This window comes from Aphelocoma coerulescens, chromosome 7 (genome assembly GCF_041296385.1).
Source record: "Aphelocoma coerulescens isolate FSJ_1873_10779 chromosome 7, UR_Acoe_1.0, whole genome shotgun sequence".
NCBI lineage: Eukaryota > Metazoa > Chordata > Aves > Passeriformes > Corvidae > Aphelocoma > Aphelocoma coerulescens.
The window spans coordinates 32281544-32302596 of record NC_091021.1 but is presented as its reverse complement, the minus strand read 5'-3'; the positions used below and the strand labels follow the sequence as shown (position 1 = coordinate 32302596).

Below are 21053 nucleotides of genomic sequence, written 5' to 3'. Positions count from 1 at the left end.
CTCACCATGTACATCCCTAAAGATATTCCTTCATGCAGTAGCGCTGGAAACTTGTGATTTTTAGGCATATTTATTCCAAGGTTGTGGTCCATGGCACTAATTCCATCTTATTGTCAAATAACCATTTATTAAATCTTCTTTAGGAAGTTAGAATTGCTTTCAAATAAAGTATTTTGATGCTGTCACCCTTTCATAGGGTTTAGTGGTGGTGTAATGTTTTGTTGTAATGAGTGACTCACATTGACTCATTGTTCCATTGTTTCTACACATCTCCTCTGCTGATGCTTTCCAAATTTGCAGGGTCTTTGGAGATTTATTCATTCAATTCGTTTGTTGCACTTTGCTTTTCCCATAGATAAAAATCTGTGGTGTACATCTTTCATGGAGGGCTGTGTTTGCCTAGACCATACCATTGTTGCTGCATGGCCATACATTGTGGCTGCTGTCAGTAAGCAGATATAATCTATTTTCTACAATGATGCAGAAGGGCTTTTTCCATGTGATGCTGCTTTTCTGTTGCCCTTTGGCTCTGAAGTTGCTTAGAAAATAAATGTTCCTTTTTTCCACCCTATAATATGTCCTGTACAACTTGTAGCTGCTCTCAGTATTAGGATTTGCTGTTCTTCTTGTGGTAGATACTGGTTTCCCCAGTATCTTGTCTCTCTCATCTTTCATAGATCTTGAGCTATGTTAATCAGATCTTTATATGGAAGTACAAAATTATTGATATTTTTTTACATGCTACCAAAAGACTGAATTGCTTCTCTTTTGTTCTCCTTTTTTTTTTTTTAATTTGAAATAGAATTCTCTACCAGCCAGCAATAATTTTCAAGGATAGAAAGAAGCTGGAAGTTAACAGAGCAATTTGGAAAGAATAATAACCTTAGGTTGTGGGCTTGATGATCCCCTGGTTTACAGCTCTCAGAATTCACAGGAAGAGTTACCATAAATGTGTATGTTGCTTGTTTTACAGAGACGTTTTGTTGCTTGTTTTACAGAGATGTCAATGATTGCAAAAGATGCAGGAGAACTGCAAAGTAGCCTCAATATTTGGCATTTGTAATACCACAAAATGTACAGAAGCATTTATTCACTGGAACATTCACTGGAGAGGTAGAATGAAGGGCTAACATAGCTTGTTCTCTTTATTCTCTGGAAATGAGAAACAGCTTTAGCAAAAATGGGCACCTTTTAGTGCCACAGAGGCCAACCCAGCAGACAACTTGTCATGTTAGAACAGAACAAAAATAACAAAACTTCAACAATTGATCCTGAAATTTGCAGCCTTATTTTCTAACGTGATCATTGCTCTACTTGACAAGCTCTTAAGACAGGCTTAATAAATGTAGTGTTCTTTCAGGAGCACTAACAGGAGGAAAAGGTGGAAATTCAGAATGTTTTGTTCCCATTTTCTTCCTTTTTGTAATGAAGCATGGATAGTTTTATGTTAAGAAGAAAAAACAGCTTCACATCTATTCTGTCTTCTGGTGTGAAAGCCAACGATTAGGTGCAACGAGGTGGCTGTTTGGCAATAGTTTTATAAATGTAACAGGATGTTAAGGCAGTGAAACACTCTTGGTGTCCCAGAGATGCCCGTGCTGCAAGGGCGTGAAGCCAGGTCCAGCTCCCAGATTTACTGACTGCTGAGCTTCACTGGAGGCTGAGCCTCAGGGTCTGATATTCTGCTTAAAACATCCATGTATTTGCACATTTGCCACTGTATTTCGTGTCAGGCGGTTCCCGATCGAGCACTGTAAGTTAACGCTTCAGTAATGTACTTTGAAACAGCGAATTGTTTGACCAAACCTGTGGAGAGCTGGAGGGCCCTTTAATCTGAATAGTTGCAGCCAATTAGCATTCATAGCCTTGCAGTTTGTGTTGTAATGAGGTACCCAATTCTGCCTTTGAAAGCCGAGATAAGCACCGATGCAAAATAGCTTTTGCTGGTGGGATTTGGAGATTCTCTTTGTGTGTCAGTGTCTGAATATTTGCCTGTTGCTTCCCAAGTTATGCTGCCTGAGAGTGGAGCTAAATGAGTAAGCCTGAAGAAATGCAGGAGTCTGTAGAAAGCTTTAACTTGGGTGATTGTTGTCCAGAGTAGACACTTGGAACAAAATTATTCAGAATTATTTGGAATGATTTCTTTCTCCTTTAAGGGGCAAATGTTTTAGAACGTTGTGGCTCCTGGACAAGGTGGTGTAAACCCTATTGAAACCGTTTCATTAACCACCTCCAAAATGTGACTTCAAGCTGTTGATGTTTCATGAAGCAGTGGATAGTTACTTCTGTTAGAACTGCGAATTCTTTTAAATTATAGGGCAAGACATTATAAACAAGGACAAGTCCTCAGTGGGAAATAAATAATTTTGGATATCAAACACTGATTTTTAGCCATTAAATGTCATTAATGTATTAAAAATATGTCAGATTTTGACCTCACCCCAGTGCCATTTTAGACTCTTTAGTGCACGAACATACGTAGAATTTCTATCACTTAAAGGTATCTTGGCATCATTGTGATGGCCTACTGTGCTTTTGCAAATTACTTTGTCTTTTTTGTGGCTTTGCAATTCTTCTTCTTGATGACACGTCACTGATAATGTCACTTTTAACAGCGACTGTATGAACACTAAGGATTACAAATAATTTTCTGACAGTCTGTTTTTCAGATAAAGACTTTCCCTTCCTATCTTTCTTTCTGTGAAAACCCAATGGTGACAGATTTTTTTGGAAAAAACAGTGTCTAAATCTTTGTGTTTAAATATGATTTTCTTCACGTGGTAGACCGTGCTTCAAGATTAGGAAGATACTTAAACATCTTTAAATAAAGTCAAGTTGGAAGGTGTGATACAGAATAACCTTGTGAAGATTTCACTCTGCAGCAAGTAATTAAACACAGTTTAAGCACACCATAAAATGTGCAATTAAAAAAAAAAAAAAAAAAAAGGTTGTGCATAGTGACAGGTAATCTAGTAAATTACAGTCCTGCAGTGTCTTTTACCTGCTACTGTATAAGCAAACACAGAGATTGTCTTTTGTTGAAGGTCTTTTGGTCAGCTAAATGTTGACAAACTGAAATATCTATCGGTGTGTTAACCCAAGGGTCAAAATAAGGATGTATTCCATAGAAGTAAAAAAGGGATCCAGACAAAAAATATAAAAGCATGTGGTCTGTCATAGATATTTTCCTTCTCTGCAAAAAAAAGTTGTCATGAGACCACTCATATCTGGTAACATTGAGGCAACCATCTAATTTTTTTTTTTTTTTTGGTTGAAAACTGTCAAATCTTTAGAAAGTTCTCCCATTCATTCTGCTCGAAAGTGACATTGGAGTACATTGCATGGAGCTGCTTTGATCAGGAGTACAGAGCTTGTTCTTAAATTCCTGTGTGTGACGGGAGTGCTACAGGCTGCAGTCACCTATATTTGGGTGAACGTGATTGAACCTAAAATAGGCATCACAATTATTTCTCTAAGAACAGGACTACACAGAACACTATCATTTTCATCAGTTTGCTCTGAAAATAATGTGAACGTAGAAAATGAAGATTAGCAGTCTTCTTTTGCATTCTTCTCCCCTTTTCCAGGTCTCTTTCTTGTAGCAGGCTGTTACACTCCTGTGCAGCAATAATTTAGACCCATGTCATCGCTGTAATGACTTTGGAAAGCTATAAAGACACAGTTTGCAGAGTTTTAAAGTATGTGCTTAAAGTATATTGCTGTTGAGCAAAGCATTTAAGCATGTGCTTAATTTCAGGTATGTGGTAAAGTGTCACTGGATTTATTTATAAAGCAATCTGGGTGGCTGAAAAGTGAATTCAGGCCTCAGTCCTGCTGCCATGCAGAGATGAGTGTGGGACAGAAAGGGAAGGGAGTGCCAGGCACCGTGGAAACTGAGGGTTTGAAGGAAATCCTCAAATTCCTCTTGTCCTTTCCTCAAGTGCCTGAAAACCACCTCTGGCAGTACCTGGTCAATTCAGATCCTGTTGGTAAGGAGGGAAATGCCTTAACATCAGAAAGAAACATGCTCCTGAAGCATTCCTGGGCTTTCTGCACTGAAAATGCTTGTCTTGTTCCAGAACAGTCTTTTGAAAAAACCCAACTGTCCGCTATCTTTTAACACTTTTTCACATACTGGGAGATTTACCAGATTTGGGGAAGTTAAATGTAATCATGTTTTCTCTAGATTAAAAAAAATCAAATTTCTTTAACTGCTCCTCAGATCTCAGACTTTTTAAATTACTCATCTTGTTGCTCCTCACCTTCTTTTTTATCTTTTTTTTTGTAGTGCAGCAACCAAAATTAACAACAGACCCACAAGATCGATATTAATCACATCAAATATTGGTTTTGCTGGCATATATATAAGCCCTGATCTTCATCTCTCCCAGGACTGACTAGTGTTTTTTTGGGCAACAGCATCAGACTGCTGAGTCCTGTTCAGCTTTTGGCTTCTGGGCTCGATCCATGTTGATCCTTTCCAACTCAAGACATTCCAAGATTCTGTGATTCCCACTGCAAGACAGAGGATGGGGCAATGTTTCTGTGCTACTTCTGGGCTGCACTTCATCCTCTTGTTGCTTTTCTGCACAGATTTCAGTTCTGCATGGGTAGCACTTCACACACGTCTTGATTGAATTTCACATTGTTGATTTTGGATCATTTTTACAGCCTGTTTCTGATTCTGATTCTGTTCTCAACTGTCTGTAAGAACACTCTAATAGCTGAAATAGTGATGAATAGTGATGGACTTGCACGAGAAGTCCCTGAGAGTTCCTAATTGAAAATACTTCCCCTTTTGGCAATTCAATATTAAGAATTGACATTTCACACAGCTTGTCAAACAGCTGTGCAATAATAATTTCATCTAAATCTCATTTTCTTACAAGAAAATCATGTGGTATTGTTCTTGAAGTCTTGCAGCACTTTGTCCTGATTATCCCTAGTTTGTCAGTTGAGTGAAACTAGATGGGCTGGATATTATCTTGTCTAGATAAATTAATGCTGGCTATTTTTTTATCACCTTATTGTCTATAAACCTAAGTTTTGTATGTCTTTTTTTTTCTTTTCTGAGACCTAATAACTAAGCTCCTTGTGTGTACTTTATTCTCCCCTTAGAGTTTTTGCCATTCTTCAATCCACCAACATTACCCCATCTTTTTGAACTTCTCAGAGAGTCCTCTTAAGTAGTTCAGAGGTGGCTGAAGCCTCAAATATTTCTGGGTGAGACTGATTTATTGACTGGGATGTTGATTTATACAATTACTTATTTCCTTTCTATATTTATTTGCATGTTCTGGTCTTCATAATGGGTGACCACATAACTAAGTATCTAGTCTCAGTTTTTTGTGTGTGAAAAGAGTATTGGAAACATCAGCTTTATTCCTTTGCTCCTTCTTTTGAAGTTTGCTTTTGCAGAAAACCTCTCTCTTTCACCTTTCTTTCATTTTTTCCTAATCTTCTCATTGGAATAACTTTACAACTTCAGATTCTTAACCAGTTCTTTTATGTTCCTTCTATTTCCCTGGTGGTTTCTCCTTCCTTTTGGAAGACAAAACACTGTCCCCAGTGTGTTCAGAAAGTTGATATAAATTGTATAATAAAAATCCTTCCTGCTGCTTGATCCATCCTGAGGGTGAGTCTGAACATTACTCCCATGGATACAGAGACATGAATCTCAGGATGTTTGAGAAGCCTGAGGCTTGTGCTTGATTTTCAAGGTTAAAGAGGAAAAGAATGACTCCCTACAGTATAGCACCCTTAGCTGTGGTTCCTTTTATCTTTATGCAGTCATTCAAGGAGACATTAATTCCCTCTGGCTTGTTGAGCCGGCAGACGTGCTATTGATACAGAGGCACCGCCTCCCTTTTCCCTTCTCCTGCTCTTCTCGAACAATTTATTGCCCTTTTACAGCAAAATCCCAGTTCCACGACACATCCCATGAATGCTCTAGTGCTGCTTATGTTGTTGACTGTGTGCTAAAATTTCAGCCTCTTGCAGCTGTTTTTCATTTTCTGTCATTTACATATCACTACCTTAGACACTTAATTGGGGGCTCCCTTTTTTCCTATAATTCTGCTTCAATTTCCCAACCAAATAGCTGGCTTGAGAGTTTTAGCCTTTCATAATATCCACCTTTTTGCCCATCTCTGTGATTTTTTTTCACTGTATCAGCCTAGCTTAGGGGTGTGATGTGAAGGATAGCTCTTCTCCTTAATAGCATTTTTTTTTTCTCAAACCTACTGGATTCTCCAGGGTTAGAAGCATCAGCAATTCTTTATCTGCCTCTCCTGCCCAATAGCCTGTCGAAATCCTCAAGAGGGTTTCTGAATGTAGCTCCCAGATGAGTAATGATGCTGAGGCTGGGTTTTAGATATTTACTTGGAATCAAAGTACCTGTGTGTCAATATGTGGTCCTGTGTAAGTCTCCTGAGAGGACACTGTCAGCACACTTGGGAAGTCTGAGGTTTGTGCCCAGTTTTCAAGGTTAAAAATAGACCCAAACTTTCTGTAGCACTTCTCAATGCCTCCTTCTAAGTATTCAACTATATTATTTTCCCACTATCTGCATTTTTTCTTACACACTTTGCTCCTAATTAGAGATTCTTGGTAACAGTACTGAAAGGGAAAGAGCTCTCTTTTGCCTCAAATCACACTCTGACTTCAAGTACCCTTAAGTATCTCTGCCACCTTCTTTATTGAGCAGAAGTGCTGAAGTGACTGCCAAACTGAAAAGTCACAGAATAAGATCCAAATGAAATGTCTGGTCACCATAATCAGAACTAGGACTGAAATAAGAGTTCAGCTATAATGAATCTAAATGCACAGTTCATTTGGGGTGATGTTTTTTATTTTGGCAATGCTTGGTTGCATTAACTTGATAGTAGTGTTGATAGAAATTGAGTAGACTACTGCTGAGTAAGGTGCTGTCTTCATCTAATTATTCCTCTCTTACTTTTCTAGGTACTTCTGTTTCTTGGATAGGCTGCATCAGTTTTTTTTTTAAATGTGGCACCAGCATTTGGAAACATGAAGGAAGACATGCAATAAACTAGTCTCAGAACTTATTGCTGTAACTAATATTCTTAAACATTTGCTTATTTCAGTTAATGTTGTGATTGCCAGTGTTCAAGAGACACCCTACTGTATTTTACTGAAAAATTTAGATTTTAAAAACAAAATTCTTCCTAAATCCTGTATACTCAAATATTGTATGCTTAATATTTTCCTCACTATTTTGACTGGAGAATACTTCCTTAATTTGCTAAAGTTTTTTTGTTTTGGTTTTTTTTTTGTGTTTTTTTTGTGTGTGTGTGTGTATGTGTGTTCATATAGTTGTTCTGCTTTGCCTTGGGCTGTAGTTGTGTTTCCTTGATGGATGAATAGCTTTCTGCGTGGATAATTTGTGTATCAGTTTGTAAAACATTTTCAGACCCTTTGAGAAAGGAAAGGTATTACACAAATCTTGGCTAATGGATGCATGTATTATTGTACAACTGTTTGATGCCTTTCATTATGTAACATCTGCAGTGGGTGAACAGGCTCTTAGCACATAGTTCTGTGACAGCTCCATTTCATATTGTAATAACAGCACGGAGAAAAGCTCAGTAGTACAGCTTTACACAAAACCTCCTCTCCTTCCCTTTGATGTAGTCATATGTCTTTTAGGATGCTAAGATCTGCTCTATCCAGTGACTGCTAACCAGAGTTAAGGGTACTGAACAGAGAAGAGGCACTGCTGTTCTCCCCTGTTTCCCCTCAATGTTTTCAGGCATCCTAGAATTATGGTGGCCAGTAGAGACATCATCTTTAAACCCAAACTGGGCAGTGTTAGAAGATTTTTTGTAATTTTCAGCATAAGTAGGCGTAGTCATATCTCTGTTTCAAAGGAAAACATAATTCTCAATAGAAATTTGGGGGTTTATTACAGCCAGCTTCATAAGACTTGTTGGTTTATTTGTAGAGGGAATTAGAGCTGGATGGAAAATATTTCAGAGGAAAATTGTCCTACAAAAATGAAGTTTGATTAAAAGAGTCAGGGGAATTATATAGATTTTTATAAAATTTCAGAATAGGAGAAGACAATAATTTCTATTGGCATTGGAATTTTTTCTTTCTGGCTGAAATTCATTTTGACTTTTGCAATGTAGTAAAATTAACATAGTAATGTAATAAAACTAAATTAAAATAACATAGTAGGGAAAATGTATACTTTTGCTTAGTAGTAAGAAATGTAAGTAATCCAGTGTAATTAAGACATTTCACTTAGTTTTTTCTCCAAATTTAATTTTATTGTAGATTATGGCAGTTTGTTATGATTCTGTTCTGATTTTTACCTCCCATCATTCTCTCAAATTTGTTTTCTTTTTTCATTCTGCTCTTCCTCCTTGCCACCCTCCCGAATTAGCAAGTGGAATTTGGTCTTCCTAATCCATCCCTGTTATGTACTGTACAAGGGCAACATTTTCAAAATTGCTCAATTAATTTAAGCATTTAGTCTGGGTAATTTTTAGTAGTAAGTGCCTAATTTATTGAGCCCTGCTTAATATCCCACTTATTTCTTAGCTGCATCCCTCATGGGTAAATATCTGTGAATCTGACAAGTCTTCCAGGAGTACCAGGTAGATCTTGGATTCCTGAAGAGGCCAATTGCATTTTTGTAAACTGTGGTTAGGTCATAGCCTGGCTCTGCATGTTAATCTCAGTTCTTTATCAGTTATTTACCCCTGGCAGGGGATCCTCAGGGAAGCATTTGCTGTTTCTGTATATCCATGCAGTGTGAAGTTCTCTGAGGAACAGCTGCATGGCAACCATGAAGGATGAAAAAATCAGCCTTTCACTTGTGGTTTTAACCATGAGGCTACTCTAATAATCTTTCTGCTTTTTCTGGGCATATTTCTGATCTACACCCATGTTAATATGAGAATTCTGAGTTCCCAGACCAGACCAAATTTAAATGTGTTTAATCCATAAAATGTTGACAGATTTGCAAATATATGATTGCACCATATTTCTGGATTGATACATTTTACTACAAATACTCATCAAGAGAATTTTAAAGGTCTGAACCTTAATTTTTTTCTTACACAGGTTGATCCTCAGTACAAATTGTACTGTTTTCTCCCTCAGTTTCAGGTGTGTCTTCTTAAGAGTTACAAAGTAAGCGGAAAGTTTTTTTATATAAACTCTGCTGTAACAGATTTTCATGGCTGAAACTCTGCTGTAACATTTTCATGGGTTACTCTTAAAGTAACTTTTGTCAGACTAAAGATACAGTGCAATGGCCAGAGTAGGGCAAATGTTTCAAAATCTAAGATCTAGTCTTGCCTTTTCCCAGCCTGTTCCATAACTTGTATAACTGCTTTCTTGAGTAAAAGTAGTGTCAGTGATAAGCACGAGTAGTTTTACATTATATTATTATTTAAATTATAGCTGTTTTATATTAATGAACTGCTTGTGAGATCAGGATCTTTTGCTGGAAGCTGCCATTATGATTTAAATTCCACTAATACCTTTGTATAGAGTTTCTCCATAGAGAGTTTGGGAGTAGGGGAGGACAAATATGTCCTTTGAACTATTGTCAGAATATGCTGTTTGTTGGATAATGAGAGTTATTTTTGTCTACACTTGGTCTTGTTCTCTGTACTTCCGCTGAAATATTTGCACGTGTATTTTAATAAGTCTTGTAACTTTCCTGCTGGAATGTATTTGCATTTATTTCTATTAACTCAGTGTTGGCATTGATTGTTTTATCTAAAACAAGACAAGGAGAAAAAAACATGAGTACAATTTATTCACAAAGAATAGCTTTTCACTGAAGCAGGCATTAGAATGTAATGTGTTTCTGAATGCAGAAGGTGCCTGGAATTTTCCTTCTATCAAAGAATTTCTTAAGAAGCAAAGTTCAAATATTTAGTTATTTAAAGCCATAATTTAAAAAGCATTCTGTACAAAACCACAATCTGTCTGTTTTTCAGCTTTATGTGACTCAGAGTGATTTTCTTCTGGAGAAGTATTTTTAGTTTTCACAAGCCCACAGATCCACTTAAAACACAAGTGAGGAACAATCATCTTAACTTTTCTCGGGTTTTGGTGACATTAGTTTTATTTTTAAGTTCACCTTTATAATTTCAAGGATTTTTTTTTTTTTTTAGCCCAGCGGCCAGAGCTCTAAAAGGAGTCAGAAATCAATAATCAGAGTATATTCATAAGATTTGATTTGAAAAAGCCATCAACAAGCTCTCAAGGCTTGACTTTGCATCTTTCATTAAGTCATCAACTGGACTACACAGAGGCTGTGGGTGATATGATGAAAGTCTTTTTTCCTGAGTTGTAAGAGCCTGTGTGCTGAAGTTCTTGGCTAGATGTGATTGACAGTCTTTTGATCTCAGCTACAGAATCACAGAATCACAGAATCACAGAATAAGCTGAGTTGGGAAGGCCCCACAAGGATCATCAAATCCATCTCCTGGCCCTGCACAGGACCATCCCCAAGAGTCCCACCATGTGCCTTAGGGGATTGTCTAAACTCTTCTTGAACTCTGTCAGACTTGGTGCTGTGAACAATTGACTTGATGACAAAAAACCCCAGACACTCTTTGTGGGAATGGCTCAACTGGATGTAAAAGTTGTTAAGTGGCTTCTTATTTTTATGGGAATGCTTATAAACAGGTAGTATCTACATCTTCACTGCAATTGCACAGTAAAGAGGGCCATATAAAATATACAGAAAACAAAACTGATGGAGGTTTGTTCTTTGAAACTCCACCACTGGAGCAGCAGCAGATTTATGGAACATAAAACTCACTGCCAAAGGAAGGGCCGGGACCTTCACTGTGCCAGCAATGCTGTGTCTCTTCATGGTGGCCTGAACAGAGCAGCATCTGCATGACACAAGGTAATGAAATCACTTGGTTATCATAAGCAGGTTTTCTATATGTACTTCAGCTCAGACCCTGCAGCTCGCAGCCCATGTCCCAGGGATCTGGAGTGATTAACACGTGGCACACAAGCAGCCTTTGGCACCTGGGGATGCTCCCAACACCTTCTCTGGCCTGAAGGGTTGATAAGCCAGGAGAGCGATAAACCACCAGGGTTTCTTCAGGAAGAAAAAGGAGAGTTCCCCTTACATGTGGTGTCCTCTGCTGTATTCTTTTTGCACATATGTCCAACCTCTTTCCTTTTCAAAGACTTTGCTGGCTGCCTGTCCAAAATTTTTACTGCATATTAGTCTGCTGTGTCAAGACAACATATGTGTAATTGAGTCATCGTGCGACGCGAGCTGTAGCGATCGAATAATACTCTGATGGAGCTGATATTCAGCTTATGTGGAACATAAAATAATCATGTTATGTTTTGACTCATACACCCAGATCTTGTGTGTGATGAGGAAGATGGAGGAAGTTACAAGGAGTCTGTAACATAACAGTTCCATGGAAAGGTGGATTAACGTAATGCAACTGTAAAAGAAATGATTAAGAGCATAATTCTGTTGCTTTCTGCAACTATTTCACCCAAGCCTTAGAAGCTTTCCCTGGTGTTTGTGTGAAAGTGGTACAAGGAACCACCATAACCACCATACAACTTAGTTGCTTTACCCATGTGGCAGCAGTTTCAGTACCAGGCTCCAGTTTCAAAGATACATCCTATTAATGGCTGTAGAACATCTATTCCTTTAAGCAGCCCAGTCAAATGATATTTAAACAGTAATTTACTAAAAAAGACCTAAATAAAAGTTGGCGTGGGCATTAGTGAATTCTGGTGAATTAATTAAATATCACCAAAGCATCAATACTATAAACCAATGAACCAATATTCAAAAATAATGATAAAAGGTGAGATTGAGTGCTGTAAATAAGTCTTGGCTTTGATTTTAAGAAACTGTAGATAAGAATCAGTGTATATAGAGCCAATTCCCAAAGTCCTACCCCAAAAATACTCATTTCCCATAATTCTAATTGATTTATGAAAACCCAACCACCAGCATGCACAACCTTTGTGAACCTTATGCTGCATATCTCAGTCCATTAGAGTGATAAAGCCTCACAGTGAATATATTGTTAATGAATAACCAAGCTTGAGCTAAACTGACTGCTAATGTCTTTTTCCTTCTTGATTAACAGTGGAACTCCATCACAACGGATCTCACTGAAAACAAGCTGAAAGTAATCTTGATTGAAACATGCCTATTCAAACCCTAAATCATTAGAATTCTTCTGCTTTGATGAGGGCTCAATAATTAGTTGAGTTGCAATAGACCTGTGCCAGAAACAGCATGAATCAGAACATGTCTGCTTCTAAGACTTATTATTTGTATTACTGTAGCACCTAGAGGCCACAGGCAAAATCTGAGTCTCCCTGTGTTATACATTGCTCAGTGCAAACAAGACCCCAAGTCCAACAGAATGCAGCCAAAACAAAGGCAGGGTTGGCAGTGAAGGCTGGTCTGTGGAAGTAAGGCAGAGAAAAAGGTGTGGGAGTGCACAAGATGCCACCTTTGCTGCCCTTTTTGCTTTTTCTTTGCACAGTGAGAAAATTAAACAAAAAGAGACAGCAGCAGAGGGCAAGGAAGTGAAGGGACAGGGTTGACAGCAGTGGGGGTGGGAAATAATGAATTATAAGAGAGAAAATAGATGTGTAAAAAGGAGAGGTAAGGGAAGAGATGGTGTGAAGAGAAGCACAGCATCTGCCGATTCCTGGTCTGAGACAAAGCAACTGTGCAGGCGAGAACAACGTTGTAGTTGGGTCTCATGCAAGGGGCTGTGGGTGGCCCACGGTGTTGTGCTGGAAAGGGACCATAAAGTCAGCAACAAAAAGAGATTGAGTCAGTTAATATAGACAATTCTCCTACTTGAGGCATCACCAATTATACTCATATCGCTCCAGACAGACATTTAGACAACAATCAAGAGATTATTTTCATTCTTTGGTAACACCTTTTAAGCATTTGAACAGCGTTTCCGTATCAGCTCCCAGTTCTCTTAAGACTAACTGCTCCAGATTTTTTTCAGTTTTCCTTCAGAGCACATTCTTGCCACACTTCTGATTCTTCTTGCTACATGTCTGTGTTGCTGTGCATTCCCTGACCTTGGCTCCTGTGTTCAGCAGCTGTCCTGACAGTACTGGCAAGGGCAAATGGAAATGGTGCTGGAGAAACAGTTTTGTAGATAGTTGTTTTAGTTCTATTCGGAAGATATTTTTCTGTACCAGATGAAACTCTCCTGGAAGACAGTGCTGGAAGCCCTTGTGAGTCAATCTAGGTGACATTCACTGCTCTCCTGCTGACAGGCTGGTTAGCCTATTAAAGAAAGAAATTAGGTTTGTTTGACATGATAAACTCTTGACAAATTAATGGTGGCTATTAGTCATCATCTAGTTTTTGTCTAGGTGCTTGCAAAGTTCGTTTGCTTGGCTTTTTTAATGCCTCTTGACTGGTGGAGGAGTCAACACAGCGATGGGTGATAGTGGAAGGTGGAAACACTCAGTGCTCTCTATTCTGTGGCTGCCTGGTGTGTAGTTCCTCAGTCCCATGTCATCCTTCTGTCCCTTTTTAAATAGTTCCCAGCATAGGCTGAAATCTTAGATCTCTGTCACCATTAATTATGCTCACCATCCAGTCAGAATTGACCTTTCTTCTGAGGTTTGATGCAAAATATATTAAAAATGATCAAAAGCTCCTCTCACTGTGTGCTGACAGCTTTCCTTCTACCTTGCAGCCTCCTGAGACACAGGCTGACTAAGACAGTGCTGGGGCTCTCTCTCCTGACAGCCACGAAATCCCATCCCAGCGCTCCATCTCCTGCATGGAGACAGTCTTGTGTTCTCGATCCTCCTGAGTGCTGGGGCATGAAACCAACGCGAATTAACAAGCAGCCCAGCCCAAGCCCAGGTGTTTCACCTGCTTGAGTTTCAGGTTCTTTTCCCTTACAAAGGCTCATGTTCACTATGCCTTGAGTCAGCATCTGTCTTCACAGTTCAACTATTTCCTTCTTGATGGTTAGAATAAAATTTGAGATGGTCTCCTTTATTCATCCTTACATAGAACACCCCTTGAAGCTACCCGACGATATGGCTTTGGGACACAGGGTAAGCTTGGTCCCTGTGGTATTCCCTAACGTTCTCCTTTTTCCTAGCTCCGTATCAGGGCCTCCTGTGCTGAGCTCAGCTAAACTGGTCCTTGGAACCCCTTTAACAGCCTCGGGCTTCCCAAGATGAGTGTCTTGGTGCAAACCAGGGTTTTGATGCCCCATGCCGAGCTTCCCAGGCCGGGGCACGTTCCGGTACAGATCGGGGAGATGCGCCTTTGGCCGCTCGCTGCTGAAACGCCGTAGCGGGGCTGGACAGCGGCGGGGCTGGACAGCGGCGGGGCTGGACAGCGGCGGGACAGCTCCTGCCCTGCCCGGCAAGTCCGCAGCTGTGGGGCACCAGAAGCGTTACAGCAAGCAAACAGCGTAGCTGGGCTCCCTTCACCCTTTCCTTCCCTTCAGCCCCTCCGCGGTTTCCGCCGCCGGTGGCGGGGCAGCAGCGGCAGGGGCCGGTCCCCGCGGGGCGGTCTCGGGGCGGTCTCGGCGGCGCGGCCCCGGCGCAGACGGCAGCGACGCCCCCGTGGCGGGGGCGCGGATGGTCTCTCCCGGGCCGGCGGGAGCGGCTCTGACACCTGCTGGCGGCGGCGGGCCGGCCCACGGCGGGCGGAGCGGGGGGGAGCGGGGCGGGCGGGCAGAGCGTGCCCGCTCGGGGCGCTCCGCGGCCGCGCCCGGCGCTGATGCGCGGCCGCCCCCCGGCGCGGGGCACGGCGGGGCCGGGCGCCCCCTGAGCACCGGCGCGCCGGGGCACTGCGGTAGCGGCGCTGCCGCGGCGGCGGCTCCGCGCCCCCCGCCCGTCCTCCTCTTTCTCCTCCTCCTCCTCCTCCTCCGCCGCGCCACTTCCAGGGGAGGCTGGTGTCATGCGGCTGGCGCCGAGGGAGGGGTGCCCGGGGCCGCAGCAGCAGTGAGAGGCGCCGCGCCGAGCCCCTGCGATGACAGCCATGAAGGAGCAGCCGGCGCACCCGGGCGGCAGGGGGAACCCGCCGCCGCCGCAGCCCGACCAGGTGCGAGCCGCGGCGGGAGGCGCCGGCGAGGGGCCGGGGATGGACGGGGCGGGGGGCGGCCGCCGTCCCGGAGAAGTTGTGCGGAGCTGGGGAAAAGTACGCGGGAGGGGGACGGGGGACACGGGCGCCCTCGGGGCGGTTCGGTCGGGGAGAAGAAGGAACCCCGCAGAGCTGTGTCGGGGATGCGCTGGGGGCCGCCTGGAGGGGGACTCAGCCTCGTCGGGATCCGCATCGGGGCTGGATCCCAGCCCCGGGCCCGGTGGCCGCGGGTCCCGCTGTACTTTGCGCTCCGCTTCCCCGCGAGTTGCGCCGGGGGAGACGCACGGATGCTGCCCTGGCCGCGGGAGCAGCCGTGGCACCGCGGGAGCGGCCGGGGCTGCCGGCGGTGCGGGGCGCTCCTCATCGCCGCCCGCTCCGCGCGGGGCGGGCAGGGAGCGGCCGCGGAGGCCGGGGAGGGTTCCCGGGAGGATTTTGGCAGCGGCCGGGCGGCAGTCACGTCCCTTGGCCCGACGGTGCCGCCCCGTGGGCTGGCGGGGGTGAGGCTAGCGGGGTGCTGATGCCTCTCGGTAGCGGTGTTCTCGGTACCGGCTAGCTGTCGAGTCTCGGGCGGCGTCCGCATATGAGAGATGGTACCGGGGAGCAGCCGAACTTGGATGTCATCGTCACAAAATCGAAGTTTCCATCACCAGATCGCTGTGCCTGACGTTCCCGGGCGACAGCACTAAGGCATCGGGAGGGATGGGGCTGGCCCCGGGGGACCCTTCGGCAGCCGGGGCGGGGAGGGGGTCGTGCCGGAGCCGCAGCCGCGCATCTGCCCTCGGCAGCCGGCGGGAGAGGGCCCCCGGCAGCGCTCAGCTCTCCCTCGCCCCCGAACACCTTAAAATATGCGAACTCCAATGGAGGGGGTTTTTTTGCACATGTCCGTGCGCTCCGTTTTTGGTTCGGAGCTCCGGCACGCTGAATGGGCTCACAGGACGTGGGGAACTGCATTTCACGTTTTCATTCTCCGCTACATCCATCCGCGGAGCTTAATTTTCCGTCGATACACTCGTATTGGGTGAAAAAAGGCAGCAGTGGAAGCTGCTGGGCTCAGATCTGCTTTAGAAAGCCCGAGTCCGAGTACCCAGTCCTGCAAGCACACCCAGGCTGCACGTTCAGCTCTGAGGAATCCGTCCGGTATCAGTGAATTCATTCATTTAAATAAATTTAAAGATGTATGCTTTCTGCTCGGAAATGTATGCACTATGGCACATTTTCATATAATGCTGGTAAAATAATACATTTGATCTTTTTTGAATAAATTAATTGCATAAGTTGCATGATCTGACATAGATGGGTAACTTCCATCAGTGCTTAAATTCTATGCAAATAGAATTTATGGAAAAGTGAGGATCATTTTAAATGGACTCAGAGGTTCATAGAGCTCATAAATTTCAAGGACATTGTTTTTCTTTAGAGGGATACTGCTGTTAGGTGTAATAAAAAGTACTTGAACTTAACCAATCTCTGTTTCTTTATATTCAGTTCAGAGATGTTGAATTGGCAATTATTGGAGGTGGAAGTCTTTTCAAAGCAGGATTAATATTGTATGAGAAAAATTACCAGTTTGGCTGCTTTTTTAGGTTGTAAGGAGGAACAGCAGTAAGATATCAATGTAAAGCACACTAAATATTAAGAGTTTATCCTAAATATAGAAGTGTTATTGCCTTAGTGCTGTGGAATTCTCAGCCTCTGCCAGTGGTGGATGTGGCAGCCACTGATTTGTCTGTGGGCCTGGCTGAATGAAGTGTAGATGTGAAGTCCTGTATATTTGGATTGGGTTTTTCAGACCAAATTTGCTTGTCTTGATTAAAGTTGATGTTGAATCAGCTTTGGTTGCCTGTTGCCTTAGGTGCCAGGGACATCATGCAGTATGTAACAGCATGGCATCCAAAATGCTGCTTTTAGTGAATAGCAAGTCTTTCTGTGGGTTCGAATGCCCATAATAAGGATGGAGGCCTGAATCCTGCAGTGAGCTCCATGCAGAAGGAGCCCAGGGTTGTGGATGTCCATTCATGCACCTCTGCAGCAGCCAAGATCCATGGGACACGCTCAGCCCTGGCCAGGGCTTGACCAGAGGCTGTGTCTGACTTCAGGTTTGTTCTGGAAACCATTGTTAGTGCAGCAGCCTGGTGTGGCTGTGATCCCAACAGAAGAATATAATTGTTTCAAAGCTTTTTGTTGGCTTGTCGTGGTTGAAGTTGCAGAGTGAGCATGCAGATGCTGTGGTGAGCATGGGGAGAAGAAGAAGAGGGGTTCATATGTTCAGTCGACTTTTCCATACTCCACAGCACTCTCATGGGCTTGCTCATATGGAAAATGCATCCTTCTTAGGGCCTTTAATAAATCCATCTCTGTTTGTGTACTCATGTTTCACATTTCATGTTGCTGGTGAGCTTGTGTGAACTTAGTGTGCTACCTGGAGTTTATTATCTATTTATAACAAGAAGGTGTCTTTTCTGAGAAGGGTTTCCTGAGGCAGCAGGGCCAGCAAATCTTCTCTGATAGAGAAGTAGGAAGTCCTAGAAAGAACAAGGAATTGCACCAAGATCTTCTAAGTTTAAATCTCTTTCCTGATTCCAAAGTCTGGTTTTACAGATACCTCTGAGAGCAGTCATACCAAAGGTGAAGCATTTCTGGTAAATGTATAGGCTTGTGACCCAAGCTGGGATTTCAAATTACAGCAGGCTAATGCTGGAACTCTTCAGTTTAAATAAAAGCTTGAGTTGGCTGACTGAAGCCTCCACAGCCATCACCTGATAAATAGTTGGATACAACTTCATATCCAACACTTGCTCTGACAGTACCTTTACACCAAGGCTCCCCTGGGACAAGGCATCCAATAACAACTTCCATTAACAGTGCTACTGATGTTTTGGCATTCGATTTGATAAATTAACCAGATTTATTCTCACCTCACTGCTGACTGATGAGTCATATTTATTGCAAAAATTACAGTTTTATGTTCAGGTGATCTATCTGTAGAAAGGAAAATAGCTGTAAATTACTTGTGTTTCTGGAATGCTCTATCCAAGTGCTCAGACTTCTGTCACTTGAGCGCTGTGTCAGGAGTGAACGTGGCTCCCTCAGTTCCCTTTAGAGGATGAAAATGAGTGGTTTTCATCTTGTAGCTCTTAAGAACTGTCCTGGGGTCTTGGACAAGGATGTTTAGTGATCTTTTTAAGAAGGCAAAACCATTTGGTTCAAATATGTCAGTGGACACAGCATATTTGAAAAATCTAATGTACCTGAATGACTTGCTGGTTGATGAATGTTGCTGTCTTTGCAGATGACAAACTAAGATAATTCCTCTAGGTATTACCTTTGTGAGGCTTCAGTCTGTTTACAAAAAGCCAGATGATCTACACCACCTGGTGCTATTCACTGTTCTTTGTGTGTGCAGAGGACAGGCCTTTGAAATTTATAATAATTTTCTCCTGAGCCTCTTTTGCTCTCCGAACCTGATGCCTTTTTAAAATTGATTCTAAAACAGAAAAAAAAGTGGATTTTTTTTTTTACTGTATATAATTTTAGAATCTACTACATTATTCTTCTTGAAACAGGTAAAGGACAAATCAAATCAGACATTGTGCTGTACTAAATAGGGACATTTTTTGGTAAGCCTTTATATTACATGTTTAGTAAACAAGGACAACTGGCTACTGTTTGCTTGACTGTCATGATTTAAGGAGTTGAATTTTTCTGTCTCAGGACCAGTTCCTGTGGTCACCAGACAAGTGGCACATTCTAAAAGCACATCTGAACAAAAGACAATTATCTGTGTTTTATTTTTTCAGTGACTAAAGCCAAAATAATTTCTATTTTTGTGTCTTTCTTCATTGTTTTGCTTCTTTTTCCTAAAACAGACTCTGATCTTGTAGTGGGAAAGATATTGATGGATAGCTGTGTCTGTCCAGAGCAATATTCACCTTAATGAGGTTTTGTCAAGGTGAAAGGGGTCTCCCTTGCCCCACTCAGGTAATTTCGAGCTTGATGGGTCAGGCAGAAACTTGAACTCTTAATCACATACACACAACAGTTCCAGTAACTTGAAAGACTTAGGTGGTCAGGTTCATGTCCCCCACTCCTGCTTGTGTTCAGAGCTGGCTTCAGGCTGAAATAAGAAATCCAGTTCTAGTACATATTCCCAAGTGATTTTGCATTTTCCCTGCTTACCAGCCTAGTGGAACTTTTACCTTGCTTTGCTGTGGTGCTCTACCCCAACTTACTGGATTGCAAGGTTCAACACAACATCACAAACAGTAGGAAAGAAAAGCCAATAGAAGTGGTGAAATAAGGTTGTATTATTATGCCCAGAATATTTCATAAAGAGCTATCATTTGAATCTTAACTTTTAAATTCTATTTCTTTCACTGTATAGAGGCCATACTATATCTCTGCTGAATCCTGCAAGGGGGATTACAGGCTTGCAATATCTGTTGACTGTGTGACCAGCGGCACGAGAAGCTTATAAGAAGATGTATTACCTGTGGTGGTTTGTAATATTGTTCAGGATTCAGATTCTAGAGGAAGGCACAAGATGTGTCATCTTTCCAATAGTACATGTGGTCTTTATTTGTTTTCTCTTTGCTTGGTGACTGTTTTGATGTAGTTTAGCCATGTACCCTGTTGTGGTGATTGGCACAAAAAGCCTGAAGCTTGTCTTCTATCTTCACTGCAGTTCTTGTCTTCTTTGAGCTCTGTGGGGGCAGGGGTGAGCAGGATCTCGTTTTTGGTGAGATGCTCCTGATGTTAGTTGAGGAGCATCTTTGTCTGTGACATCTGGTGACTGCTCTGAGGGCATGCACGATCTCGGGGAGCTTGAGCTGTGTATGTTCTGCACATGAGGGTATTTCTCTGTACATCAAATTCACAAGTGATGAGTGTCAGATGAGTGCCAGAAACTCACTTTCCTAATGCAGAAAACTTTACCAAGACTCTTCCAGTGCTTTATCCACCCTCTGCCCTGGGGCACAACCACAAAGAGGTGTCTGCTGGTGGACACAAGGCAAGGTGATCACGCTGATGCTCTCTTGCTCTTGGTACCCTCCCCTCATGGTTCCTGTGCCTTTTTGCCATGTGCCTTGCTTGCAAAGCAGTGTGTGGGAACCTAGGCAGCATCACACAGCACCTGACTTCCAGCATTTAGAGCCCTCCGCTTGCAGGTGGATTAAAGGGATTACTTAATGCAGTAAATCAAAAACTGTGAAACAGGGCAATCTTTTTGGCTCTTGTGTGTTAGAAAGAATTGCAGGCATGCTGTAGGTTACTTAGTAGCCTCAGATATTTGAATATACATATTGTATTAGCTATTTTAAAAAACAGTGTCAGTGTTTTATTCCCAGCATCTTCCAACTGAAAGTATTGCTTCAGGTAAGATATTTTGATAATTAACAAGAGGGAGGAACTCTTTAAGCAAACAGAGATGTTGTTTGATGTTATTCTCAAATTTGAAAGCCATCATTTTATCACTTTTTAATAACTTGGGGGCATTTGGAGATTACATGCATGTGTTAGTGACACACAAATATGACCACTGACTCTCTTCCCAGGGTGGTGGTAAAGAATGTAATAAATGAACCCTAGAGGGGTATTGTAGTTTTTCTTGTTGTTGTGTTTTGTTGTGGATTTTTTTTGAAACTAACAGAGCTTTGAAATTTGTCTGACCTATGGAAGGACTTGTAGGTGTACAAGTTTGTATTTCACATATTTTACTTTCTTTAACACTGCATCCAAAGGCACAGGTCATCTCACCTGCCTATGTCCTGCCACCAGGTACCTGTAACATGTTGAAACCATCTTTGTAAGTCTTACGGGACCTGTGTCATATTTCAAGTCGATGCATTAGTCACAGAATCTTGGATATCTCAAACTCTGTCCCTTTCCACTTTAATCATACACTTATATGCTTCACTCAGCTGCATCGAAT

At 42.3% G+C, this 21053-nt stretch overlaps 1 protein-coding gene and 1 long non-coding RNA gene across 2 annotated transcripts in view; both read left to right on the top strand.

Annotated features, from left to right (window-relative positions):
* The first annotated feature begins 9086 nt into the window (after positions 1–9086).
* LOC138113187 (uncharacterized) lies at positions 9087–13818 on the top strand. Its single transcript, XR_011152039.1, has 3 exons — positions 9087–9159; positions 9978–10056; positions 10155–13818. It is a non-coding gene; the product is annotated as an uncharacterized lncRNA (long non-coding RNA).
* Positions 13819–14827: 1009 nt separating this feature from the next.
* The window catches only part of DPP10 (dipeptidyl peptidase like 10), a 251064-nt gene continuing 244838 nt past the window's right edge, over positions 14828–21053 (top strand). Inside the window, exon 1 of the mRNA XM_069021194.1 lies at positions 14828–15085. Within this exon, the coding sequence (XP_068877295.1) occupies positions 15014–15085 (72 nt within the window). The 5' untranslated portion in view covers positions 14828–15013. The remainder of the gene's footprint in view (positions 15086–21053) is intronic.